We start from the raw sequence: 27986 nt of genomic DNA, 5'->3' as shown, positions 1-27986 counted from the left end.
AATGTGGAGGTCAGAGACAAACATCGAGAGCTGATTTTCATCTTCCAAGGAGGCCCAGGTGACTGAACTCTTCTGAATGTAGTATTTGGCTAGGAAGCACTTTTACCCCTATCCTGACTTCCCTTTTAAATCAGGACCTTTCGGTTGTTCAGTTTGGCCTGGGCTCGGAATGTAGTCCAGAATGGCCTTGTACTGGAGGCACTCCTTCTGTTTCAGCCCTCTAAGTACTAAGATGAGATTCATTCTCTCTCTCTCTCTCTCTCTCTCTCTCCCTCCCTCCCTCCCCCCCACCATCCCCCTGTCCACCTCTCCCTCCCTTGTAAGTGCCTGGTGCCCTCGGTGTCTTGAAGAGGATATCTGTAACTGGAGTTACAGATGGTTGTCAGCCACCGCGTGGGTGCTTAGATTCGAACCTGAGTGCTCTTAACGTGAGCCGTCTCTTCCGCTTGGTTTGTATCTTTTCTACCCTCTATTGATTGTAACGGGGGAAACCACTGTATCTCATGCATCGGCTTCTTATCTATCGAATGGGTTGATAATTCCTGCTACTTGGGGCCTGCTTTGAGAAGTAAAGCTATTAAGTGAGCTTGGGTTCAGAGATTCTTCAAGTTTTGTGAGTACACGGTCGCTGTCTTCAGACACACCACAAGAGGGCATCTGATTCTATTACAGATGGCTGTGAGCCACGGTGTGGTTGCTGGGAATTGAACTCAGGACCTCTGGAAGAGCAGTTAGTGCTCTTAACTGCTGAACCATCTCTCCAGCCCTCAAGTCGAGTTTTGGATACTGATCCAAACAGGACGTGATAACAGGTCCTGGTGCTTGTCCCACGCGGCCTGCTCCTCCTGAGATGCTGAGAGGCATCCCTACTGCAGTGGGACGAGGACGCGACGTTGCACTTCCATCAGTCTTAGCGGTTACTCTGGATCAAGACTCCCCAAACCGCCTCATTAATACAGTGCCTCTGAGTCTTCGCGCAAGGAAGTGGCAGACAGGAAGAAGAGGGGCGTGGCAAACGACGACTTCCGCTTCCGGTGACGGGAGCGCTTTCATTTTTTCGGCAGTGGTGACTAAGATGGAAGCGTTTTGGGAGTCACGGACTGGCCACTGGGCCGGGGGTCCGGCTCCGGGGCAGTTTTACCGCGTCCCGTCCACCCCCAGCTGCCTCATGGATCCGATGTCTGCGCCCTGCGAGGGTCCCATCACTCGGACCCAGTGAGTCGCGCTCTAACCGCGCAGGGAAGGGGCGGCGGGCCGGGACGTGGGGACCTGCGGTGCGAGGGCCGCCGCAATCGGGGCGCCGGCCTCCGCGCTCAGAGACCCTTTTCATACTTCAGGAACCCCATGGTGACTGGGACATCCGTACTAGGGGTGAAGTTCGACTGCGGAGTGGTGATTGCTGCAGACATGCTGGGCTCCTACGGCTCCCTGGCTCGTTTCCGCAATATCTCTCGTATTATGCGAGTCAACGACAGCACTATGCTAGGTGCTTCAGGAGACTATGCTGATTTCCAGTATTTGAAGCAAGTTCTCGGCCAGATGGTGTAAGTCGTCTCCATGTGAATCGGACAACCTTCCGTTTATTATTCCCGTAGGTGGGATGGAGGGACTTGAGACTTTCGGTAATTGTTGAGACACATGTGAATGTTTGGAACACTTTTTGGAATTGGGGCAATCTGGGAGTGTAGAACTGCGTGTAGAACAGGAGTGGGTGGGGAACCTGTCGGTTATCACTCCTTTCTCATCCAATTGTATTTAGGATTGATGAGGAGCTGTTGGGAGATGGACATAGCTATAGTCCTAGAGCTATCCATTCATGGTTGACAAGGGCCATGTACAGTCGCCGCTCCAAGATGAACCCTCTGTGGAACACCATGGTCATTGGAGGCTATGCTGGTGGAGAAAGGTATTTGATGACTTCCTTGACCGCCTAAGCTAGCACCTATGTAGTGTCTCTTCAGTCTTTTCTTTTCTTTTTTTTTTTCTTTTTTTTTTTTTTTTTGGTTCTTTTTTTTGGAGCTGGGGACCGAACCCAGGGCCTTGCGCTTCCTAGGTAAGCGCTCTACCACTGAGCTAAATCCCCAGCCCCCTCTTCAGTCTTTTAAACTGTTTTTTTCCTCCTTTTTTTGTGCCCCACCCACCTTTAAACTGTTTTTTTACACTTCTTTTGGTATGTGTGCTTGTGTACTACAGTGTGTGCATGTGCGTGCACGTGTGTGTCAATCTCTTCTATATTCTGAATTCTAAGGATTAAATTTGGGTCATCAAGCATGGTGGCAAGTGCTTTTACCCACTGAGCCATCCAGCTTCCCTACCCTCAGATTCTTTGAGCCCAGAGAACTCCCATCTTTTAATTCTCATGGTCACATAAGAAATATAAGATTAAATGGATTCTTTGATCTGTTTGTCCCTCTAGCTTTCTTGGTTATGTGGACATGCTTGGTGTAGCTTATGAAGCCCCTTCACTAGCCACTGGTTATGGTGCATACTTGGCTCAGGTAAGTAGTGGGCCTAGCAACAGGGAAGAGAGAAATAGATGAGAAGCCAATGTTAGTCTATTTCCCTTGGAGTTCTGATAAGAGACAAGCTGGGATCCTAAGGCTGGGCAGCTGGTTTTCTTTGTATAAGGAGAATATGTTTACATTACCTTCCAGTGACAAGAAACAGTGATGGGAAGAATGGCCTTGTTACAGAGTAGAAGCCCTAGGACTCCCCTCTTTAAGAGGGTCTTAGCTGTACACTCTGTAGTAGTAGTGCACAGGAGACTGGGGCCAGGAGGACTGTGTGTTCCAGACCAGGCTCCATAGCAAGACTCCCATTTCAAAAACAAAACAAAGATTCTTTGGGTTGAGGCACTTGCTGCCAAGGCTGACAGCCTGCCTGGGATCACCATGGAACCAGCACCTCAGCTGTTTTCTCACTTCTGTATGCATGTGCACACACCCATACAAAAGAAATGTTGGACAAAAAGGCCAGCACCCAGTTCTTTTGAAACAGTGGGGAGAAAACTGTCATTCACTTTGGTGCCTGTTGACGTGGGAGGGAGCAGGTTGCCTTCTGTTAAGCCAGTGTCTTAATTTCTCCAATTCTTTGCCTGCCTCTGTAGCCTCTGCTTCGAGAAGTTCTAGAGAAGCAACCGGTGCTGAGTCAGACAGAGGCCCGAGAGCTTGTGGAGCGCTGCATGCGAGTGCTGTACTACCGAGACGCTCGTTCGTATAACCGGGTGAGAAAGGGGCTGCAAGGTATAAATTCTGGAGTTAGGCGTGGTGCTGCATGCCTAGTCCCAGCGCAGAGGTGGTGGGACTCTGCATTTGAGGCGATTTTGGTCTACATAGTGGGATGCTGTCCTAAAAACTAAAGTGCAAATTCTGGGACCACTGTTTTGCAAATGAAGGACAGCCTTCTGTTTGATCTTTGTCCGGACTGGGGTTTTCATTGCTCGCTTTGCCTTCTTGCAGTTTCAAGTTGCTACTGTAACTGAAAAAGGTGTGGAGATAGAAGGACCACTGTCAGCACAGACCAACTGGGACATTGCTCACATGATCAGGTAACTGACCTGCAGGAGATGGGCAGAGCAGGGAAGCTGTTGGCTTTCCCAGAGCTGTCCCTTCTGGAGGGCTCAAGCAGAAACTCTGGGTGGTTTTGGGGGGAGCTCCTTCAGAAGCTGAGACCTTAATACTTCACTTTTCCTAAATGTTTCTTTTTTTAGTGGCTTTGAATGAAATCCAGATGAAGTGTCCAGAGTTGAAGCTTGGCCCTTGTGAACGTGACTGTAGCTGGCTCAAAGGCAGACTTTTGTAAAAATAAATCAGTCCTTTGAAGTGTTGCTGAGTTGGGTTTTTTGTTTTGAAACAGGATCTCACTATATAAAGCCCAGGCTTACCTGAAACTCGGAAATCTGTCTGCCTCCGAAATGCTAGAGGTAAAAGCTTCTGCCATGCCTGACAATTCAGTGTTTTCATTCTGACGTGGTCACAGCAAGGTCTCAGCTACCAAGTACTGGTTTGTACCGTGTCTGCTGTTTCCTGGAGAGCACCATTTAGCACTTCATGTATGTGCCCAGAGGTGGACGTCAAGTCTTTCTCAATCATCCTCCATCTTTTGTTGTTGTTTTTTGGGACATGGTTTGTATGAATCTGGGCTTACCAGTTCAGCTAGACTGACTGACCGTTAGGCCACAGGGATCCTGTCTTTGACTGCCCTAAGCTGGGATTTTAAATATGCACGTCACAGCACATGATGCTGGGTCAACTCAAGTCCTCATGCCTGCAAGGCAGTCACTTCCCTGAGGCTGGCCTGGGACTCAGGGCAGTCCTTTCTGCCTCAGCTTCTCAAGTGTGGGATTAGAGGTGGCCATGTCTCCTAACAAGTACAGGATTCTTATGCATGACAATACAGAAGAACCCCCAGATTGTCATAAGAGCCAGTTTTTGTAGGTTTGACTTCATTTTTGATAACACAATGGGCTTATACAAGATTCTATTCATTTTCTCCCATTCACTAAATTCTAGGTGAATCTTGTTTTTTGTTTAGGAGGGAGTGTTAATGATGGCTGCAAACCTGACTTTGGTTAAAGTGCACTTTGAGAGACAGGAGGCCTGGTGTAGCAGAGCTCAGCCCTACACCTACACATAGAGCCTTACATTAGAAGATACTGAGTAAACACATCTAACCGATGCATGGTATAAGCACCCGGTTCTCTGAAGAAGCACGTGCTCGTTAGGAAGTCCTGAGTGGGAAGCTGCAGAGGTGGCTTGGCATCTGAGTGCAGTTACTACCCTTGCAGAGGGCAGGCTTGATCTGGGTTTGAGTCCCAGTACCCATGTGATGTGTGGCTCACATGCATCTCACTGCAGCTCCAGACGACATCTGATGATTGACCCCGTGAGCACCTGCACTTAAATACATACCCACATACATATACATAACTAAAATCATTACAAAAACTTAGGTGGATCTGGGAGATGGCTCAAGTTGCTAGCATTTACTCAGAAGACCTGGATTTGAATCTCCAGAACCCATGGAAAAGCTGGACAATGTAGATCAAGTATACGTAATCCCAGCAACAGGAGGTGCCCTGTAAGCTTGAGGGCCAAGCTGGTAGCTTGGCATAGCTAACAAAAGGCTCAGATAGGGTGGAGAGTGAGGATTGACAGCCCACACTTGGTCCTGAATTCACACATATGCCTGAAGGCCCAAATTTAATTCCCAGATCCCACAAGATGGCAGGAGGCTCAAGAGTTGTCCTGAACTTGGTGCATGGTTTAATAGTATGAGGTGCCTACATTCAACACAAGAAAAAAAATGAATTCTAACTAAGTGTAGCTGTTCCACTTGGAAATTAATCCTGTCCTATCCCCGGGGTGGTTTTAAACCCTTATTTTTGTATTTTGATATCTTCCAAAACAGAATTTCTCTGTAACTCTGGCTGTCCTGGAAATCATTACAACCAAGTTAGTCCCAAACTCAGATATACCAGTCTCTGCCTCCCCAGTGCTGGGATTAAAGGTGTGTACCACCACCGTCCCACTGAACCTTGTTTTTTTTTTTTTTTTAAAGATTTATTTTATTTATATGAGCACACTGTAGCTGTTCAGACACCACAGAACAGGGCACCAGATCCCATTACGGATGGTTGTGAGTCACCATGTGGTTGCTGGGAATTGAACCCAGAACCTCTGGAAGAGCAGTCAGTGAGTGCTCTTAACCACTGAGTCATCTCTCCAGCCCTGAACCTTGGCTTTTAAAAATGACAATCATGGGTCTTCTGCATGATGCTATCAAATGTGGCACAGACAGCTGCAGACAAGTTCACACAAAGAAAATCTTGGGTGTTCAATTGGGAACTCTGATATACTTAACACAGAAAGTTGTCAATAAATACATGTTTATTGATTAAACTGAATTATAAAAAAACAAAACCAAAAAACCTTCCTTCTACTACTAAGCCATGCAGGCAGAGTCCACAAAGACAACTTGCTTGCCAAAACCCAGCCGATTCACGGTTACCATGATCTTTAAAAAAAAAAAAAAAAAATTACCCATCCAAAGTCAATGTGCAGAGGCCAGGAACCCAGCTCTGCTAAGGCTGTGGCTGCTGCAGAGACGACCAAAGAGGATTAGGTGTAGATTCAAGTGACCATTTACAGTTCTCCAGCTTTCTCAAAGGCAGAAGGTTGGCTCTGAAGTGTAGTCCGTCATCAAGAAAATGGCATTACACAAAAAGCTGGGAACAGAAGTCCAGGTGGGTTCTCAGTTCAGATCTCCAACGCCATGGTAGAGCTGGCCAAACTTCTGGGATCAGTCCTGTTCACTGTGTTATAATATGCTGGGAGTTAAAGATAACAAAAACTGCAGGGAGAGGAGTGGTGGTCACAAATGCCACACACCTGTACCACCAGGCCTGCACGCCTTGAGTATCTCCCAGTCTATGAAAGCCTATTCAATGGGGACATATAGAAAAGTTTATAAATCCTTTCCTCTCATTTTAGTAAATGCTCCACTTATGTACACTTTAAAGATGAACCACGTACACGCTTGTGCAGGCTGCCTCCTTGGCTCTCAGGAGAAACTGAACGCCTCAGGATTGACAAGAACAATGTGGCTGTGGGAAAGGTAGACTTGGTGTTTTGTTCTCCTCTATGATACAGTACATTCTGGTTTATCACCACGAGTACATATTTTCTTTAAAAAAAAAAAATCCCTCATGCAAACTGTAGAAAAATTTTCCTTGAAGTTGGCAGTGAAAAATAAAGATTCTTGTCTTTCTCTGTGCACACCTCTATGCTTTTCACATCCAGTTCTTCTCTGAACATGAGGGACAGGAAAGCCACGTGTAAGCAGGAGTTCGAGCAGTCTGTCTGTTTAGTCAACATGTAACATATGCCAGTTGGACCTGTGATGAGCAGGCGTGCTGTCGGGACGAGCTTCACAGGACAACAGAGTTCAACAGAGCAGGGACTACAGCAGGGGGCTGGCTGAAGACAGAGACTAGGAATGGCTTCCACCTGAACACTCATCGCCTCACTCAGCAGCTCTTGCTTGCTAGGGACACATGTGCTCCTTTGTCCAGAGTGAAGAATGGTGTGAAAATCAGGAAAAGGGTCAAGGGTCACGAGTACAAAAAAATATTGTTTCTGTTGTATTTTGGTGGAGGGTGGTGAGGACAGAAATATCTATCCATTCTGGATGTTTCAAGGTGGTTCATGCACTTTTTAAAGCCACAATTTTATATCTAGAGCTGCTGAGGAGACCAACACCTCTGAAGAGGGAGGGGAATGGAGAAGGAAAGAGTTCAGTGGGATTCATTTTTCATTTTCATTTTTATATAAAAGTGTTAAGACCACAATGAAAAAAACGTATCCACATTTGTAAATAAGCCAGCTTGTGAGCTACATACTCTTCTTTCCATCTGCAGCAACGTTCTCATGTTAACAATGATTATAGTGTCATGCCCAAAGACATCGGCCACACAGTAAACAAACAAAACCCAGAAATACTATGATACAATTGAGGTAAAGGGGGAAACAAAACAACTTAATATTTGTCCACAAAGGATTGTTTTCCTAGATTTTGTCCGAAAAATAGCAAACACAGTGATTTAAATTAAAGAAGAAAAAAGGGTCACAAAAACATGGTTTTAGCAGGAGTAACCAATGGGCCAGCTCCTCGGCTCAGAACTGATCATTACTGACTGGTGTTCATAATAACCCACAAGTTCACAGGAAGAGTCAATGTCGGGAGTGGTGGCATAAATTGAAATTATAAACCAAGTACCCCACTGGTACCCCTCCTGTCTAAGCCCCTCTAACCTCCCTCAACTTTCCTACCCGATTCAATGATTCCATAGCCTCAGCACCTAAATCTCCATCAGATCTAGGTCAGCTTCCTCAAAGCCATAGAAAGACTCTGTCTCACTTTCTCCCTCAAAAAGCTGATGAAGGCTTTCAGGCTCAACTGTCTCTTCAGGCGATGACCTGGGTCGGGGGGCAGAAGCTGAGTGCTCCTCGGACTGTTCTCCATTTAGCTTTAGCTGCTCCTCGAGGGAGGCAATGAGCTCCTCCTGCATATCAGCGTTGCGTGTGGGTGAGTTAACGTTGCCATCAGGGCCTGGCAGAACACTAGCCACAAGGAAGGACCGCTGAACTAGGTCTGGGGAGTCCCCAATGACACTCAGCACCTCACCCAGCCAGACCAACACCAGCTGAAGCAAGACATCAGAATCACAAGCAGCATCTGCCATTTCCCGAGCCTGCTCCTTCCACTTTTTGTGCAGGAAGTTCTTAACAGTTCGTTTGATGCACACGTCTAGTGGCTGGATTTTAGAGCTACAGCCTGCGGGAACCACCGCAGGCAAAGTGCTAGAGGCACTGAGCAGGGCCAGCACCTCTTCTGACAAGTGAGTGCGATGACAGTCCATCACCAGCATGCTTTTGCTGTGCTGACAAGCTGTGTGCTTCTTCCACACACGGGTGGACCAAAGCTCCATGATTTCATCATCACTATAGCCACTGTCTTTAGCCTCTAGTAATATAGAGTCTGGCACATTAGCAAGCCGATTCGCTTGACCTCGGAAGAAAACCAGGGTGGGGAGGACAGTGCCATCTGCTAGGATAGCCAGCACGACGTCACACCAAGGCTCCCCTGTGCCCACTGTCTGCAGAGCGTTCTCCTTCCGGTCATCACTGCTCAGCACCTCTGTGTCCAGAAACAAAGAGATCTCATCGATAGCCACAATCATAGACAAAGGTAAGTCTTGGTTGTGAATCTGCCGCTGCACAAACTCAATGAAGAGTCCAGCATTTTCTGCTACATGCTTCGGTAACGTGTGGGCTACAGCTCGCCGGGCATGGGGAGTGAGGTGGTGCCGGAGCATAAAGCGCACAGCCCACTCATAGGAGATCTTAAATCCCCCTTCCAAAGAGCGTCCGATTTTGGTGGCCTTCTGAAACAAGGTCTCTTCATTTACAGGGAGCTGCTGCTCTCTCTGGATCAGCACCCATTCAGCCAGTTTTTCTTCTGCCTCAAAGCTGAGATATTTGCCCTCTAAATTCTCTCCCTGAGAGGCCTGAAAGCGTCGAAGCCAACGGCGAATTCGCCGCTGGGGGTTTCGGAAGTGTTCAGCCGCCTGCTCTGTGTTGCAGCACAGGGCAAACAGCACTACCCGAAGCTTCTTCACAGACAGCTGCTCTTTTTTGCCAACCCCACTGCCACCACTTCCAGCACCTGATGCTGGTTCAGGCTCCTGGGTGACAGGGCTTCCCTCCTCCTGTTCATTGACATTCAGACACTCAGTCCCCTCTGTGGCCAAGGGTGGCAGGGCAGAGGGCTGTGGGTGAGTGGGGGTTGCTGGTGGGGTTGCAGTTGAGGCTGGTGATGGAAGTGCCTGGAGCACAGGACCTGCCAGCTCCTGAGGCTCTGCTGAGGTGGCTCCTACAGGCTTCACAGTGGCAGCTTTGTTAGGGAGGAGAGGAGGTGGAAGATACGTATTCTTCATGCTCCGGTCCAACACTCGTTCAGGAGTCTGGCCAAGCCTAAGGGAATGGGGATAGGAGGCAGAGAACAGAAACGTCAGTTACACTTCAGGATTTAAATCGTAGTATTTGTAAGAGCAGACTCTGCAAAGTGCACATGAAATGACCATTACCTCGAGTAAGACATCCAACTGAGCCCTGGGAAAATGAGATTAAAAAAAAAAAGGTTAGCTCATTGGGGACAATGAAAAGCATTCCAGAGACTTGAGATTTCTCTTTTTTCTTTTTCTTTTTTCTTTTCGGAGCTGGGGACTGAACCCAGGGCCTTGCGCAGCTAAGTCCCCAACCCTGACACTTGAGATTTTAATATGCTAGCCCCGTACCGGCTCCTCCCGGGGCAGCCTTCCCCGGTTAGAATGTTTATAGTCTGCAATAGCGTGCATCTAAACAGTGACTAGGGGCCTGAGAAGACGCTGCTCCGGCTCACACAGGGGTGACACCTTACCCCCAATCCCAGTTTCCTCCACTTACCCCGTGGTAAGATGTTGCTAGATCTGTGGGAGGGGTTGAACACCAAATGCTTGGCCATGGCATCTCCCACGGAGGTAGCAAAGGTACACGAAGTACAGGCCAGCTTGATTCCACTGTGGGAAGAGGACCAAGGGTATATTAGATACGGACAGCAGTAACACTAAACAAAGTTAAACTCCGAGGCTTAATATGGAAGTGAGTCACATAACCACTCTACATAATAAGACTCGATAGTACCAAAAAGTGTTTTATTACCTTACAAAATTTTTAAACAAAGCCAGATACTTGGGACTCTTCCGTGGAACATGATTGCTGATAAAGACAAAAAAGCAGAGAGTTACAGCCAAGGAGATGCCTTCTCAATCCAAACCATCAGGCCTCTCAAACTTCAATATAAACATGAAATAACCAGAGGACCAATCACAATTCACATTTTAATTCGGGTCTAGGATAGACCTAAGGATGATGTCACTGGGAGGCCTGCTCTTTTCTGAGAAGTGGAAGGGTGTGGATATGGGGCAGAAGGGAGGTTGGAGGAAGACTAGGGGGAGGGGAAGTTGCTGTTGAAATGTGATATCTGATCGAATGAAGTATGTAAGGCCCAGCAATTCTAACAACTCCAATCCAGTGCTCAGGCTGCACCTGCAGTGACAAGGCCCTGGGGACCTGGAGCACAGACTAACAGAGCCAACTAAATATGGGTTTGCTCTTTTACCTTCCAAGAAAAGATGGACAGACAGTTTTAAAAGATGAAGAAAGAGGGGTTGGGGATTTAGCTCAGTGGTAGAGCGCTTGCCTAGCAAGCACAAGGCCCTGGGTTCGGTCCCCAGCTCCGAAAAAAAGAAAAGAAAAAAAAGAAAAAAAAAAAGATGAAGAAAGAAACAAAATAGAAATAATGGGAAGCAATTAAATGAATTTTGGTCTTCAAACTAGAAATTCTGGTTTGCTCACGACTTACTTGATCATGTGATTGGCATAAGCTCGAGAGCAGCAGGTGCTATAGCGACAGAGAGAACAGTGCACGTAGGTAGGGAAATGGTTAGGGAAATCTGGAATCTCAAAGCTGCACTCCAGACACGTCTGCCGGCCCATGACGCTCCTGTCAAAAATAAAAATGTCATTACTCCCTCAGGTATCACCAAATCACAACATTTTTGATCCTGAAAGACTATCTCTGATTGCTTGGCTGTCAGGAAATACCCTGCCCAGGTAGTTCCCACCCGCCTAGCATTAGAAGGAGGCACTGACATTTTCCTGACAGCTCTCTTCTGGACATTGCGTTGGACGGGAGGGTAAAGGAAGACAGGTAGGGGGTCAGCGGAGGTCAGTGGTGCTGCCTCCTGCAAAGCGCCAGAAGGTGCATCATTTGAAGACACAGGAACAGTTCGTGGCTGCCCCCTGGAAGCCCGGATTGTCACCTGAGAATCAAGGGAAGAACAATTAGATGGCACTCACAGGAAACCCCAGGATTCTGTCCACCTCATTCTTACCCTCCCTGAGTCTGTGACAGCAACATCTGGCAAACTCTTACCTTGGTGCCTGGTTTCAAGCCTTCCAGTTGCTTAGGCTTACGGAAGGTTTTATGGTGCTGAAGCTTGTGTTCAATTTTGTCCTTGGCAAAGAGAAACTGCAGCCGGCATTTGTTGCAGTGATAAACATTTCTCTTCTGAAGTGGAGAAAAGCCAACAAAACAGACAAGAATTGCTTAAAGGTTTCCAGTGGATCAAAATCAACATCAATCTTCCCTTCTGTGTTGAGAATTTAGTAAGAATGAGAAAAGAACCATTCAGGACGAGAAAGGCTATCACGGAGAACCTTCTCTCACATTCCACAGTGCAGGCCAGCACACACAGCACAGTCTCTCCTCCTTGACGTGGAGTACATGGGCGGGACACACGCTTGCTTGCCTAGGTGATCTTAGCACTGCAGACAGTACTACCTATTCCTGGACATTCTTTTTGATTTTTTTTTCTTTTTTTCTTTTTTTTCTTTTTTCGGAGCTGGGGACCGAACCCAGGGCCTTGCGCTTGCTAGGCAAGCGCTCTACCAATGAGCTAAACCCCCAGCCCCTCTTTTTGATTTTTAAAGCACACAAAAATATACATGTTATCAAATCAATAACTCAAACTCTCGTTCTGTCCCCTCACACTCTAGGTTTGCCCTGGCTCTTGGCTCTTGGCTGTTGGCTATTGCCTCAGGCAGATCTCCAGCGTCTTTTCACTGACTGTGTATCAACAGTCACAGAACAGTTTCCTTTAGCTTCTGTCTGTTCTAGTGGTGCTAGAGATACAAGCAAAAAAGCTGAGGCCTTCCTTGTTAGACAAGCACCCTATCACCTGCACCCCTTTAAAGGACACATACAAAGGATAGTACTCCCCTCTGTATTCTTGCTTCCCCCCTTTTCCAGGAGGTGGAATGGGGTCAATGCATCCACACACAGCTGTTTCGGAGTCCACAGCCTGACAAAGGCAGTGCTTGTCTCAGGGCCATCTCACCTAAGCCGTCTACCTCTATGTCATAAATATGTCTTGTCTTAGCACCGTCCCTTGACTCATCCCTTTCTACACTGGAAAAGCTGTAACCACTATCATCTCCTACCTGATCAAAGTCTTGCCCTAATCGTTTCCCTCTGCTCTAACCCTGACTTAGTTTACTTAGTGCTGGCAGTGTAAAATCTTGAACCTTATCACCCCAGAACTTGAATCCTCTCCCTAGCCTAGAATACCCATAATCTGTCCACACCTAGCTTCCAACATGTACCCTGTATCCTACAATCTACTCTGAACAGCTCTCACCTCCCTACACACCAGAGGTTTACCTTTCTTTTGTCTCAGGTGTACTACTTCTCTGTCCTTTTTTTTTTTTTTTTGGTTCTTTTTTTCGGAGCTGGGGACCGAACCCAGGGCCTTGCGCTTCCTAGGTAAGCGCTCTACCACTGAGCTAAATCCCCAGCCCCTTCTCTGTCCTATTTTATTCCTTCATTACTCATCCTTCAGACCTGAAACAGCACTTCTTTCTGGATGTCCCTTTGGTGCCCATTATGTGTAGATGCTTCTCTGTATCATTCCCTATTAACAGAGCCCTCGTAATGGTTTTTTGTATATTTTCCTTTAACCACTAACATCTAACCTACTGTGTAGCAAGAAGCAGGAACTGAATGATGGCTGCTAACACAATACTATCTTCTCTATCAACATTATTTATCTATCTCAACCCTGACCCCAGGATCCAAAACCTCAAACAAGAATCCAGGATTGCTTGTGCCTGATACCTGGTGCCTCATGTAGTGCTGCTGGAAGGCATTGCCGTTTTTGAAGACTTTTAGGCAATACGGGCAGAGCAAATGCCGAGTGTCTTCATGGATCATCCGAAAATGGACGTCTACCTCTGAGTAGAGGGAGGAGCGATATTGACACACCTGAGTTATGCAAGAAGGGAAATAAAAGTAAGAGTGAACAACTGGAGCCAGAACAAGAAATAACGACAAAGATAGCGGAGCTTTCTTAAACACACAGACATCATTGTTCTTTGCAATGGAGATCTGTGGAGATGGCAAAGTTAGCTGTGATGGAGACAAAGGACAGCAGCATCTGAGAACAGCCCATTTCCCAAGGAAATAAAAAAGCATCTGCATCCCGGCAGGGAAGCTTGGGAGATAGCAGCCCCTTGTCTGGCTTTATTTTCTAGGAAGTCCTAACTAAGTGTTATTTATTACTCTTCCCACATCTCCTCAGAGTGCTAAATGGAAGGTCCACAGTGGGTATTTAGGAATATCCACTAGTGGATTCTTTACAATCAGTTTGAAAACAAAATGGTTAAAATGCTCTGAAGAAAAAGGCATTACCTGACAAACATAAGGCATCTCTCCAGGCTTGTGGGTGTCTTTCATATGCTGGAGAAACAAGGGCTCGCTTTCAAAGGCCCACTCACAGATCTTGCACTTGGCTGGAAGAAAAATAATTGAGGCATGCACCTAGATGTTGATCAGACCTCTCAAGATCTACCAACACATCACACCTGCACACTGCGTCTGCTCTGACGTTTGTGCTGCTGATGACAATTAATGTCCCTATGTCTAACTCAGCCGTTTAAAGCAAAGCTCTAGTCTAGACTGTGACCTAGTTCCACTTTAAACCAGACATTCCCTCTTTGCTCTGAGATCACATTCTCTTTCTGCCCATTTCCTATCTCTTCTCTCAGTCATACCCACTGTTGTCACTATGCAGTGACCTACAACTATCACGTCTGTTATTATAGACAAAAATGTGGCAGAACCCTTTAAGACTGACCACTGCTCATCAGCTTCCAATATAGCTACAGCATGGACCCCTCACTGCTGAGTGAGTTCTTTCAAAATAATACATGACTTTAAGCCTATACTTAGGAACAAAGATTCTCATTTATAAATAATCCATAAATATCTACTGACTGTCCATGAAGTACAAGGAAGAATTTGTTCTGAAAAGACTGACAAACACTAAGGGATGTTTGCTTTTTTGTTTTGGGGACAGGGTCTTACTACACAGCCCTGTATGGCCTGGAACAGATAACCTGGAACTCAGGTATCATTCTGCCCCTGCCTCCCAAGCGCTGGTATTACTAGTGTGTCACCACATCCCTGTTATGTCACTTCTCTTTTTGTATGAACAGATTCAAGATAATTAACTCAGAAATTGGCCAATTTGTCAAGCTTGATTAGAAGGATACAATTCTAAATTTTTGGTAAAATTTTTAATTGCTTCATATTTTGAATTATAAAGTATGGCTAGCAAAAGAGCCATATTTTTGTTTTCCTTTGTTCACTGGTCTTCCAGGTTTCTGCAAATATGGGACATTATAGACTTAAAAGTTTTAAGTATTTATTAGACAGTGGCCCACCCTTTGAATCTTTCCCTTTCCTATATTTAAAGCTCTAAAAGTTTATCACCACTTTTTGTGAAACCTGGACACAAAACCTTTCTCTCTATTGTAATTATCTTACCCATAACGGCTATCATATAAGGCATGTTTGAAATATTATCTTATTTTGAGATAGGATCTTACTATGTAGCCCAGGCTTGCCTTAAACTAAGTGACCTTCCTACTTCTCTCTCCAAAGTGATGAAATTACAGAAATGAACCTATAAGTTGACATATGTCTTATTCTACACACTATAATTATTTAAGCTCCTATACTTAATTTTTTTTTTTTTCCGGAGCTGGGGACCGAACCCAGGGCCTTGTGCTTGCTAGGCAAGCGCTCTACCACTGAGCTAAATCCCCAACCCCAGCTCCTATACTTAAGATAATTTGCATTTTCAACAAAACTGGAAATCCTTTTAGGAGATTAGAAATATTCTGAATAGGAAGGGAGAGATGGTTCAGTGGTTAAAGTGTTTACTGCTTTTTGCAAAGAACAGGAGAGTTCAGTTCCCAGCATCCACACTGGGCAGCTAGCTCACAAGCATTACTCCAGCTCTGGGGAAATCTGGGGCAAATAAAACCCTAAAAAGGGCAGAGGTGGTGCATGCCTTTATCACAGCATGGGGATGGGGGTGGAGAACGAACTGGGAGGCACAGGCAGGCAGACCTCTGAGTTGGAGCCCAGCCTGATCTACAGAGTGAGTTCTAGAACTGGGCAAGGGCTACACAAAAAAACTGTCTTGAAAAAACAAAAACAAACAAACAAACAAAAATGAAATCTGAACAGTGGGCTCACATCTCAAAATGTCAACTCAATAGAAATATACGTTTCACCCAGCACACAGGAGACAGATGTAGGTAGATTTTTGTGAGTTTGAGGCCAGCCTGGTCTACAGAGTGAGTCCAGAACAGCTAAGGGCTACACAGAGAAACCCCGTGTCACAAACAAACAAACAAACAAACAAACAAACAGGGAATGTATGTGTTAAGCAGACAACTTCCATTATTCTACGTTGGCCTGTAGTTCCTGTTTTGTAAGGTCTGTAACTAACATTCTCTAGCTCATCACCTATTATCATGGACGAGACTGATTTAATAGCAAAGTACTTTAAAATCATGCTTGTTAGAAAACAGAGAAAGGTACTCCTCCAATACTGTTATCTGGGTATGCGCTCTCTGCTAGTGCCATTTAGTAAGTGAAGAAAACATAGAACCCACCCCTGCACTGGGGTCTGAGTTTTCGAACTTACTAGTTGATTCATAGGGACTATGAACATTTTCCAAGTGGCACTGGAGCTGGAAAGGGGTGGAGAACTGGCGGTAACAGTGTTGGCAGATAGTATGACCATCCACCTCGCCATTCTGCTGATCAAGTTCTACGTGGTGCTTCATGTGGTTCATGAATCTGTAGCACAGCACAAAGAGAAAGCACAGAAAACTAAGTCAGCGTCTACGAGAGATATAACACAGTTATGAACAAATGTGACTTGCTCCTTTCCTCCAACTTCCTCCATTTGGGAGAGTCTTTTTCTGAGCCCAGAATGATAGTTCTTTACAAATTCTGTGCATGTATGTGTGTCTGCATGTAGGGTACATGCTCATACATACAAGTGCTGAAGGAGGCCACAGCTGAAGTCATAGACAATTGTGAATCACCTAATGTGGATGCTGGGACTTGAACTCAGGTCCTCTATATGAGCAGAATGCACTTTTAACTTTGGTACTCTCTCTCCAGCTCCCTATTAATAGGTACTTTCTTCTTCTTAAAAATAATTTATTTTTACTTTATATGCATTTGAGTTTTGCTTACATACATATCTCTCTCCATCCACCCATCTCTATACATGTGAAGGTGTCAGATCTGGGAGTTACAGACAGTTCTGAGCTGCCATGTGGGTGCTGGGAACTGAACTTGGATCCTCTGGAAGAACAGTCAGTGCTCTTAACTATTGATTTATCTGTCCAGACCCCAGATAACAAGTTCTTCAAACTAAAAGAATGTTCTGTTCAAGAAGACTGGTGTTCCTTATTCAAACTTAAAGGTGTCTCCTATTACTGTATTTTAACAATATTTTCCACTATAAATTCTAACAAGACTGTCTCAAGTTGGGTAGTGGTGGCAAATGCCTTTAGTCCCAGCATTCAGGAGGAGAAGACAGATCTCTGAGTTCGAAGCCAGCCTGGTCCACAGAGTGAATTCTAGGACAGCCAGGGTCACAGAGAAACCCCATTTCAAAAAACCATAAAAAAAGAAAGACTGCATCATAGTAAAAGAAAACCTTAACTGTGTAAGAACACTTGTGTACTTCTGTGCAGGTAACCATTTCTAAGGCTGTTTCAGGCTTACCGAATGTTGTTCTTTAGCCTCTTAGTACAATGAGGGCATCGGAAAGACGTGGCAACTTTAGGGAAGCTAGTTAGCTGGGCTGCTTTGCCCCCATCCCGTCCGTAGTAAAAGTCATCGACAAGCATAATAAGCTTGGTCTGGACAGTGTCTCCCGCACTCTCACTTGGCTCTGGCACTTTGGTAGGAGGTGAGAGAGCAGGAATTGGTGTAGAGGAGGGTGTGGAAGTAACTGGGGCTGTCTTCTCAGGGGATGCAGGCTTTGCTGCTGATGGGACACTGGGCTCCGCATCGAGGGACTTGCCTTTCTTTTGGTACTCAACCATTTCAGGGCAGCAGTACTGTAAAAGAAAACAACATCATCATTCCATTTACCAGGAACTAGGATGAGCTCAATCCATCATGTCACCAACAGTATCTTGTGCTTTGTTCATGGAGATGGCAGAGGACATGTTGTTGGACCCTGAGATCTCATTTAAGCTACTCAGGCTAACCCGCTGGGTTCCCAAAACCCTTCTGCCTCAGCCTGCTGGGTAGCTGGGAATGCAGGCCTTCACCGGCACAACTGAGCTGGGTTTAAGGTAGTCTTCATCCAGCTTCCGTCTCGGTTTTTTCAGTAGCCCCCGAGTTTGCATCTCTCCTTTCTATGTCCACACAGCCAAGCACTACACCTCTTACTGCTCCCCTCCTGCCTATCTTGAGCCTTGTGCTAGCATCACTTGACTCTGAGCTTTCTAGAGAAAGAAGTTCCAACTGCTCCGTTTGGACTGATACCAGAAAAGTGCAAGACTACAAGTAAAACAGTGACAAGGTAACAGGTTTTCATACACTCCCAGTGAGAGTTAAAACGGAGCTGAGGGTTTAAACATTGCTTGAGGTCTTATCTAACAAACTTGCTGTCCTATGAGATCAGATCTATCATGTAAGTCTGTAAGTGCTCAATCACCTATTGGCAGTCTTTATACGCATTTTATCACAGTCCCAGTTTACACAGCCCTGTCTACAATAGAACAAAACAAAGAACAGCTTTCACAAGTTTCCAAGCCAGTTGAACCATCTGCTTTTCAAGATCCCAGTATCAGAAGAGAGAGCAGAGGCCACTTAAGCTGGATCCTTATCATGGGTGATATCACTTACACACATGTGACCTCTCAAAGCTTCAGTAACTCGGAACTGAGCATTACACCGTGGACATATTTTCCGTCCACCGTCCTGGAGGTCAAACACTGGGATGGAAGAGGTCACTGGAAGAAGGGAAAAGAATTGTTGAGATTAGTAGAGCATACAGTGGCAAGAATGCAGTCCCTGAGAAGAAAGCCAAGAGTAAAGAGCAAGCGTAAGAGATCCCTGTGTGAGACACAGTGCTCTTACTGCTCTCATCTAGGCTGGGGCTGGCAAGCTGAAGCTCAGAGACCACCTCAGCTCACGAGCTATTTTAACTCACAAGCTATTTTGACTCAAAAAAAAAATTATAGTTTTTTTGGTTTGTTTTTAGGGAGAATCTTTGTATAATCTAGGTTAACAGTGAACTCATGATTAACCTGCCTCAAGGGCTGGGACAATAGCATGTTCCATGTACTTGGCTGACATTTTTCTTTTCTTTTTTTTTTTTTTTTGGTTCTTTTTTTCGGAGCTGGGGACCGAACCCAGGGCCTTGCGCTTCCTAGGTAAGCGCTCTACCACTGAGCTAAATCCCCAGCCCCATTTTTCTTTTTTAAAACTGTAATGGAACTGAGCACGGTGATGCATACCTGTGAATTCAGTGCTTGGGAGAGGAACCATCTTGATCTATATATCTAGTTACAGACCATCTGGCCTACAAAGGGAGACCACATTTTAAAACAAAACTAATGTACCTAATTGTGACACTATGCTATACAGAAAGCAATACTCAGAGTGGAACTAGCTTGAAGTCTATATTTCAAGGGACTAAGTACATTCATGTTGGCTAATTTCTAGAACTTGTCTCAACTTATAAAACGGAAACTATTTTGGGGACAGTTTTACCTTAGACAGTGAGTGTCTCCTGTAGTTGTGAATTCCTGACCCTCCTGCCTACACATGCCAGGGACTAGGATCACAGATGTGTACTATTCCTGGCCTTTCTGACCAGGGTCTCCTTATGCAAACCTGGTTGGTCTGGACTTTTGACACCACCTCACAGAGCCTGTAACAATGCCTTTAAAGTTCTCCATGTTGTATTGTGTCAGAAATATACAAGTAACGTTTTATGGACTGAACAGGTTATATAGTTAGAACTATGCATGTGTACACAACAACTGATGAATCAAGAGACTGTAGTTTGTGTAAGAGTGGGGAGGGATATGTGGGAAGATTTGGAGGGAGGAAAGGGAAAGAAGATAACTAAAATATAGTCACAAAAATAAACAAAAAGAATTTCTGGAAAGAAAAAAAGACTTCCTCTCTAAGCCTAAGCAACACACTACTGTGTGAACAGAACACATGTGGATGGTGACTTAGGCTGTGTCACCTTTTGCCTATTGTGACTGACACTGCTATGAACACAGGTTTCGGGTTCCTGTTCTAGTCCCTGCTATCAATTCTTTTAATCTATGCTTAGAAGCAAACCTTCTAAAGTATATGAAAATTTAAAAAATTTTTTGGAGATCATACTATTTTTCACAGTATCAGTACAGTGTTATGTCCCTGCCAACAGTACACAGAATTCCCCTTTTCCTTGTGTGTGCAGAGAACGTGTGGGAGTCAGTTCTGTCCTTCAGTGTGGGTCCCAGAGATCAAACTCAGGCTGCTAGCCTTGGCAGGAAGCAGCTTTGCATGCCGAGCCGTCTTTTCTCCTGGCCCCTTTTGTTACTTTTTAACACAACTACAGGAGCTGGAAAGACGGCTCAGTTATTAAGAACACTGGCTGCTCTGGTTTCTCAAGCATTCGCATGGTGCTACATAGACATCTCTAACTCTGGTTCAGGAGACCTGACCCTCTTCTGGCTCGCATATGGAACTAGGCACACACATGACAGACAGACACATGTGAAGGCAACAGCCATACACAGCCATACACAGCCATACACAACCATACACAGCCATACACAACAACCATACACAACCATATACAACAACCATACACAACCATACACAGCCATACACAACCATACACAGCCATACACAGCCATACACAACAACCATACACAATCATACACAGCCATACACAGCCATACACAACCATACAAAGCCATACACAGCCATACACAACCATACACAACAACCATACACAATCATACACAGCCATACACAGCCATACACAACCATACACAACAACCATACACAATCATACACAGCCATACACAGCCATACACAACCATACACAGCCATACACAGCCATACACAACCATATACAGCCATACACAGCCATACACAACCATACACAGCCATACACAACCATACACAACAACCATACACAACCATACACAGCCATACACAACCATACACAACCATACACAGCCATACACAGCCATACACAGCCATACACAACCATACACAACCATACACAACCACCATACACAACAAATGAGAAAAACCAAAGCAGAACCACAACTATAGTTTCCTTGTATTATATTCTGAATTATTCAACCTCAACTCACACATTTCAGGAAGAAAGAGGATAATCATTTGGCTAGATCAAGGCACTACTTTCTCATAATCTTAGATCCTCTCTGAAGAGATCTTCTTCCTAGTTACACCCCATCTTCTTCTTCAGTTAGCATACAAAGAAGTTTGTTATGGCATTTTCACGCACACCCAGTCTTGGTTGATTCTCTACCCATATCTGTTCCTTTCCTTTACCTACCCCCGCTCCTGCTTGCAACCCCAGGACTCCCCCTCCACTTCCTATCACATGGGTCTATTAATCTCTCTGCACCTCCCTGATTTCCACTACCTCTCTTCCCCCACCATTTGCACCTTTGTGGTTTCCTGGTCTGTCTACACTTACTCATACATAAATACACACTTATCCAAAACAGAACTCAGGATCCACGAGAAGGCACACACTATTGTCTTTCTGAGCTGATTTGGCTAGCTTAGTTGGCTTGCTTGCTTGTTTTCTGAGTGACTATTCTAATGGGTACTGATGGCACCCATTTCACCATGGTTTTTCTGTTTCCTCAAGGAGATTGATGCTGCTGGCCATCTGATGCTCATCAGGTATTTCCTGACCATCTTTAGAGAGGTGTCGTTCCCCTGCCACCTGCTGGGGATGGAACCCAGGGATCACACACACTGGGGAGGGATTCTATCATTGCTACTTCTCCATAAGCCCTCTTTGCCTCATTTTAAAAAAGCATTATTGTTGTTTTGTATTTTTTTCTTGAGATAAGGGTTATGTAACCCTGGCTGTTCTGGAACGTACTGTGCATGTAGACCAGGGTAGCTTCAAATTCAGAGATTTGCCTGCCTCTGCCTCACAAGTGCTGGCATTAAAAGTACAGGCCACCACAACAGGCACGACAATAAAAACTCAACATTTTGTGTATTATACGCATGCCACAGCAGTGTGTGGACCCACTCCGTCACGCATGTTCTAGAGAGAACTCAAGTGGTCAGTGTGGTGGCAGCACTTTACCTGCTAAGCCACCACACCTGCTTTGCCTCGTCTGATGCATGCAAGCTTTACATTTCAAATGTAGCAATTTTTATTCTTGCCTGTGTTTTGGCATCCAAGAAACTGTTGTTAAATCTAATACTGTAAAGCTTCTTTCCTAGGCTCTCTTCCTAGGAATTCTGGGTTTGGTCAGTTGTCATGGCAGGACCTCACACGTGTACAGTAATCTTCATGCATGGCCTCCTGACTGCTAGATTACGATATACGCCATTATACTGTCCATTTATGTTTAGGAGAGGTTCTCAGCACTGCCTCCTAGACCCTTGCTCATACTGAGAACACAGCAATCCTTTTCTGGTCTCACAAGTAGCTAGGTCTATTTACAAGCATGTGTAACTGTGTCGACTTTTTTCTTTTCCTGTTTGTACATGGTATATACATACATATGTGTATTATGCATGTGTGGATATCTTACCTGTGGAGGACAGAGGTTAATAACTTCAGATCCCTTCCCCTTGCACGCTCCCAATTATTTCTGAGACAGGGTCTTTAACTAAACCTGATCGTCACTGCACTGTTTCGGCAACACTGACAGGCTTTATCACTCCCTTGGTGCTGAAGTCACAAGCATATGCCCCATGCTGGCTTTTATGTGGCACTGGGGATCTAGGTCAGGTGCTCATGCTTAGACGGCAAGCACTTTATTGACTAAGCTACCTCTCCTCATCCCCATTCTGAGTTGGCTGGGTTTTGTTTGTTTAGGATTCTTGAGACAGATTCTCACTGTGTAACCCAAGCTGCCTCACACTCACAAGCCCTTTCTTTTTCTCAGGCATCTGATGCGGAAATTACAGACATGCACCACCACATGCCAATTTCATGTGCAGCTCTCTTCTGAGTGTCACGGCTTCTGTGTTTGCCTGGGTTTTGATTTACCTAGGGTTTTTATTTTGCTGTTAAGACAGGTCTTCTGTATGTTGCCCTGGCAGGCCTACAACTCAAAGATACTTTGTCTCTCCATCCCAAGCACTGGGATTAAAGGCATTCACCACTATATCTGGCTTTCAATTAATTTTTACATTGCACAGAAAGTAAGAATTTCAAATTTTTGTGACTATCTAGTTTTTTCAATGTATTTAAAAAAATTCAACATTTTTTAATAGTTGAAATGAAACCAAAAGAAAAATGAGGCACATGAAAAGTATATAAAATTCTAAGTTCAGAGCCCATAAACACCTTTGGTGGAACAGAGTCCAGCTTTCAGCACCTTCCTACTGTCGGCAGCTGGTGTCTACAACACTTGGAGTGGAGAACGTGCTGGGCACAAAGCCTAGAACATTCACAGAAAGTCACCAGCTCCTGCTCTGGACCACTAAAAATCCTCAGATTCATATTCTCTATCTTCCTGAAACCCCTTTAGCACATCTCCACTTTAAACACTCTCCCCTCAGAGGTCCAAGAGATGGCTCAGTGCTTAAGAGCACCGGCTGCTTTTCCAGGGGTCCTGAGTTCAATCCAGCACCCATGTGGCAGCTCACAGCTGTCTGTAACTACAGTCCTAGGACATCCAATGTAATCTTCTAATGTGCAGATGGACATGAAGACAACACACCCACAAGCATAAAATACATCTTTAAAAGTACGAGTTACCCCAGAAAGTCCACTGTTCCTTCCACAGACTTCTTTCATCAACACATCCATGCCACTACCTGATCCCCAACGCTGCTGGTGCAGCTACATTTTCAATCTTTTACCACATTACCATTTCTGTAAAAACAAAGCACCTGCATCCTATTTATCCATTTCACAATAGTTTCAATGCAAGAAATGCTTTAGCAATGTTTTCTGCGTGACTGAATGGTGTTTCAGTCTCTCACATTACCTTTCATTGAAGATTCGGGTCCACTGGTTCTTTGAGCAGAACTGTTGTTGGACACCACCACTGGCCCAGGACTCTGGCCCAGGGAAGGGATAGTGTTAAGAGTATTCACCAACTTGGCCACTTCGTTGCTATTTTCACCTGTAACCCCAGGTCGCTTCACAGTGACAAAGCTGGCAATGCTCACTGCAGGTGGAGAGGGGAAGGAGGGAGCTACATTGACCAAGTGAAAATCATCTGTTTCCCACCCACTGCCCCATGCTGTTCTGCCGTCTCCTCGTCCACATCTCACCTAGTTTGGGATTCGAGGTCTGGTTGGGCTGGCCTGGAGGCTGACCAGCTAGCTGCCCCAATGCGGTTGGCTGTGTGGCAATGGGAGTAGTGGAGGTACTGGGGGTGGACTTGGTCTGCTGGGACTGGGACTGTGGGACAGTGCTTCGGATGGTGAGAGTAGCTGGGATGACGGTGGTAAAGGTGTTGGTGGTGGGCCTCACAGGCATTGTGGAGCCTGGCCTCACGGGGGTCATCTGAGAGAACACTTGTGGGACGCCAACTGTCGGCTTAACAAACTGTGTACCTGGGGCTTTTAAAAAAAGAGACAAAAAAAGTCCCAAACCTTCATCAGTGAGCTCACCTATAAAATATTTTCTTGCCTTTCCTAGAAATACAAGAACAGGAAAAAGTTACTCCCTAAACTGACTGAGTGACCACCAGAGATCACTAAGAGTAGCATCGATCTGAACATCTAAGAAAGCTGTAGCTGTCCGTCAAACAAAAGGAATTATCCAACGTTTCGTAAAGCAGCAGTCAGAAGAAATTCCCACCAACTCTTTTCAGATGCCCTGCACACACTCTTTTTTACAGTAGCTTGGCCTCCATATTAGAAGTGGGAAAAGATTGGGTATATGCAGGCCAAAGGGCAGACTTGGTCCTTAAAGTCTTTTTTCAGAATTCTAAAAGAATTTTCCATTTTCTTCTGTATACTCAAATAGGACAGGCAGTCTACTCTACCTCAATGTCCCAAAGGTTGACCTTTTTCTAGAACTACTGTAGACAATCCCAGGGAAAAACATTTAGAGAACCTCAGAATGTTAGAGACATCTCATCAGATTTATGCCTTAAATGCCCTGATGGCTCTCAAACAACAACAAAGGAAACAAAAGAACAACAACAACAACAAAAAAAAAAAACAAACAAAATGCTTTGGAAAGCCAACCACAGAAGCCCCTTATTGTCCTTGTATTTATCTGAGTGTGTGTATGTGTATATGTGTGAGGGGTGGGGGGTGGGGGTGGCATGCATACCACAGTGTGCAAGTGGAGTCAGAGCAAACCAAGTGGGAACTGGTTCTTTCCATCATGTGGCCTCTAGGGAGTGAACACAGGTCCATTTAGCCCTGAGACACCTACTGGTCCTAAGGACTGTTTACACAAATAAAGTTACTCTCTTTTTGAGCCAAACTGTAGAAAACCTAATAGGTAAGCATTGTGATTTGGGGGGAAATTACAAGAATCTTCTTTTGGTACTGAAAAATTGACCCCAAGGCCTCAAGCAATGCTAAAAATGCTATAACTCCAGCCCCAAGATTCTTTTTTTTTTCTTGGTTCTTTTTTTCGGAGCTGGGGACAGAACCCAGGGCCTTGCGCTTCCTAGGCAAGCGCTCTACCACTGAGCTAAATCCCCAACCCCCCAAGATTCTTTAATATTCCATTATATGGTCAATGGTAGTATTATCTTCAAAACATCTATCATTTACTTAATTTATATCTAAAATTCCCCCAACCTCTGCCTTAGCTTGTTTATTTCTTGAGACAAGACTTGGCCTTAAATTCACAGTAATCCTCCTGCTTCAACCTCCTGAATGTTGGATTCCAGGAGTGTGTCACCATACCTAGTGGCATATAGAAAACCTATGCTTTACAGTTAAAGAAAAATTCAATTTATAATCCTATCCCATAAGTGAGTAAATGTATGGGGAGCATTAGATTTGTGGGTTTGCATTAACAATATTCTTTCAGGATAACAAACAAGAGCTGACCTCATCAGCAGATACTGTTTGACTAAATAAGACTTATTTTACCTCATGAATGGTGGTGAAAAGTTAAATGTAAAACTAAAATTACCACTTGACTAAAGTTCAGACTTTTTAAAATTGGACTTAAATTGTTAACATGGTATTTTAAAATTCTGTTTAAATACATACTTCCAAATGACCGAGACTATTTTGAAACAATAAGAGTAAGTATCTGGATGCCAGGTTGTAAACATGTCCTTACCTGGGACCAGTGTAATTGGTCTGACTGTTTGGCCTTGCTGTACATTCAGCACGATCCCAACCTGGTTCATGGCATTCTGTACAGGGCGAACATTCCTTACAGGGAATCCCTGTATCAAAAAGAAAAATGACCTTTAATACAGACCAACTAGCCAGACACTGACTACAATATGACTGACAGCTCCACAGTCTTACCTAGCAGCTCTCTCTAGAATCACAGCTTTCAAATGACTGAAATGGAGAATTTTAGGAAATTATGGCATGCTAGGTTTTTATGGGGTGTTTTTTGTCCTTTGTTTTTGCCTTGAGACGGGTCTTGCTATGTAGCTTAGGCTGCCCCCAAACTCCTAATTCTGTTGGCAAATATCTTTGGGGTATTTTTGTTCTGTTTTTTTGAGACAGGGCTTTATATAGCCCAGGTTGGCCTTAAACTTGCTATGGAGCCCAGGCAAGCCTTGAATTTATGACAATTTTCTGCTTCATTCTAAAAGCTGGGGTTATAAGCATGTAACACCACACCCAGAGTGCTTAGCAAACTAAAGAAGCAAAAGCAACAAAACTATGCATCCATACACTGTGCTTTGAAGGGAAGAAAAATCACTAATAGTATTTAATCTAGTATTCCGACAGATAAATCACCTTTTTTTAAAAATATGTTGCTCTCAAGCCCACTTCAAAGGCCACAAACCTCTGGTAACTACAAAGGCAGAAAGAAGCATGTGCCTCTTAAATTCCACCCAGATTTGGGCTTTCAACTGACAACCGGTATACTGTATGGCAGAGCCTTCCTTCAAAGACCACTTATTTTATACATGTATTTAAAAGTCAATGAATTCACCCTAGGGGATAGAAGCAGCCCAGGCAAAAGTTATCCCTTGCAAGGCAAATGTGAAGGCTTCAGGTTTTTTTCCCCTTAAGATGTGTATGACTGTGCACGTATGTATGTGCACCACAGGGATGCCTGGTGTCTGTGGAGGTCAGAAGGCATCAAGCCTTCTGAAAGTGAAGTTACAGACACAGCTACGAGCTGACATGTAGGTGCTGGGAATTGAACCTGGGTTCTCTGCTAGAACAACAAATGTTCTTGATGGTTAAGCCGTCTCTCCAGCCCTGAGTGAAGCCTTTCTAATTCTAACTTTCCTGATGATTTCTGCTCAGACTTTCAACTCAACAGACCTCTCAGGTGCATGGACAGGCAATATCATGTAGCCATAATGCTATGCTGAGCATTCCACAAGGCAGAATTCCATGAAACAGTACGGAGAACCTCAGTTCAACAGACAGAACTCTAACAATGATAAAGATCGTGTCCAAGGCAGAGCCTCTGCAGGCTCACCGTCTATCTCCCCAAACAGACCTAGAAGTCGAAGCCCCACTCACCTGGGTAGTGATGAAGATAGGTTGTGAGGCCACAGGGGAGCTAGTCACATGATTGGCATTCTGCATGACCTGGACAGGTCTCAATACTGGTTGAGTAACCATTGTTCCCAGACCCGGTGTTGGATTTTGGGTCAAGATGAGTGGTTGTCCACCTTGCTGGACCAAAGTATTACCAGCTAAAAAGCAAAAGGCAGGCAAAACAAAGGGAAACAGAACATGAAAGGGATGTTAGAAACAATGCTAAACTTGTATTCATAAAAACATTATTATCTCAGTTAAGAATTAGTGTCTCAAATATCAAAATTACTTAACTGCTACTACTCACTTCAGGCTTAATGTCACTAAACTCACAATTTAAGCTTCACTCAACTCTACAACTAACAGAATACAAGCTCACTAACCCACCCGTGCCTGGCCCAAGGCTGAGAGGCACCAGTTCCTATCTTCAGACTAATGAGTTAAGTCATCACACACTTCTCCCCAGTCAGCAGAGCCAAAAAAGGTAAGACTTTCCAAATTTAAAGTAAAATCTTTTTGTAAGAAAGTAATTTGTTGTTGGCTAACCCCCTTTTAAACTTTCCTTTTTTACATTTGCTTAGTGTGTGTGTGTGTGTGTGTGTGTG

At 44.8% G+C, this 27986-nt stretch overlaps 2 protein-coding genes across 9 annotated transcripts in view; one reads left to right on the top strand and one right to left on the bottom strand.

Moving 5' to 3' along the window:
* The first annotated feature begins 1050 nt into the window (after window positions 1-1050).
* On the top strand, window positions 1051-3825 carry Psmb4 (proteasome 20S subunit beta 4). The gene is made up of 7 exons (NM_031629.2): window positions 1051-1215; window positions 1338-1544; window positions 1760-1906; window positions 2417-2498; window positions 3107-3223; window positions 3459-3547; window positions 3710-3825. The coding sequence occupies exons 1-7, from the start codon at window positions 1076-1078 to the stop codon at window positions 3720-3722; spliced, it is 795 nt and encodes a 264-aa protein (NP_113817.2). The 5' UTR covers window positions 1051-1075; the 3' UTR covers window positions 3723-3825.
* Window positions 3826-5870: 2045 nt separating this feature from the next.
* Window positions 5871-27986, bottom strand: part of Pogz (pogo transposable element derived with ZNF domain) — a 60250-nt gene continuing 38134 nt past the window's right edge. For 6 of the 8 annotated variants that reach the window (XM_063281872.1, XM_017590895.3, XM_063281871.1 and 3 more), the window contains 16 exons: window positions 27364-27539; window positions 25985-26093; window positions 24001-24291; window positions 23712-23921; window positions 18388-18494; window positions 17254-17591; window positions 16157-16311; window positions 13849-13949; window positions 13276-13422; window positions 11536-11670; window positions 11253-11422; window positions 10963-11103; window positions 10260-10316; window positions 10005-10117; window positions 9647-9671; window positions 5871-9533 (listed from right to left, as the gene is read on the bottom strand). In XM_063281872.1, coding sequence (XP_063137942.1) covers window positions 7859-9533; window positions 9647-9671; window positions 10005-10117; window positions 10260-10316; window positions 10963-11103; window positions 11253-11422; window positions 11536-11670; window positions 13276-13422; window positions 13849-13949; window positions 16157-16311; window positions 17254-17591; window positions 18388-18494; window positions 23712-23921; window positions 24001-24291; window positions 25985-26093; window positions 27364-27539 — 3950 coding nt within the window. In that variant the 3' untranslated portion in view covers window positions 5871-7858. The remainder of the gene's footprint in view (window positions 9534-9646; window positions 9672-10004; window positions 10118-10259; window positions 10317-10962; window positions 11104-11252; window positions 11423-11535; window positions 11671-13275; window positions 13423-13848; window positions 13950-16156; window positions 16312-17253; window positions 17592-18387; window positions 18495-23711; window positions 23922-24000; window positions 24292-25984; window positions 26094-27363; window positions 27540-27986) is intronic. The other 2 variants (XM_008761299.4, XM_039102346.2) reach the window with 1 other exon arrangement.

Source organism: Rattus norvegicus, chromosome 2 (assembly GCF_036323735.1).
Source record: "Rattus norvegicus strain BN/NHsdMcwi chromosome 2, GRCr8, whole genome shotgun sequence".
Classification (NCBI taxonomy): Eukaryota; Metazoa; Chordata; class Mammalia; order Rodentia; family Muridae; genus Rattus; species Rattus norvegicus.
Note: the sequence above shows the minus strand (reverse complement) of the source record. Positions and strands in the feature narration are given on the sequence as shown.

What these genes read in the sequence shown, in the direction of transcription:
- Psmb4 (NM_031629.2), top strand. Translation starts at nt 1,076, where the DNA reads ATGGAAGCGTTTTGGGAGTCACGGACTGGCCACTGGGCCGGGGGTCCG. An exon ending in CAAGTTCTCGGCCAGATGGT is followed by an intron (nt 1,545 to 1,759) that starts GTAAGTCGTCTC and finishes AATTGTATTTAG; the next exon opens with GATTGATGAGGAGCTGTTGG. An exon ending in ATGGTGCATACTTGGCTCAG is followed by an intron (nt 2,499 to 3,106) that starts GTAAGTAGTGGG and finishes CTGCCTCTGTAG; the next exon opens with CCTCTGCTTCGAGAAGTTCT.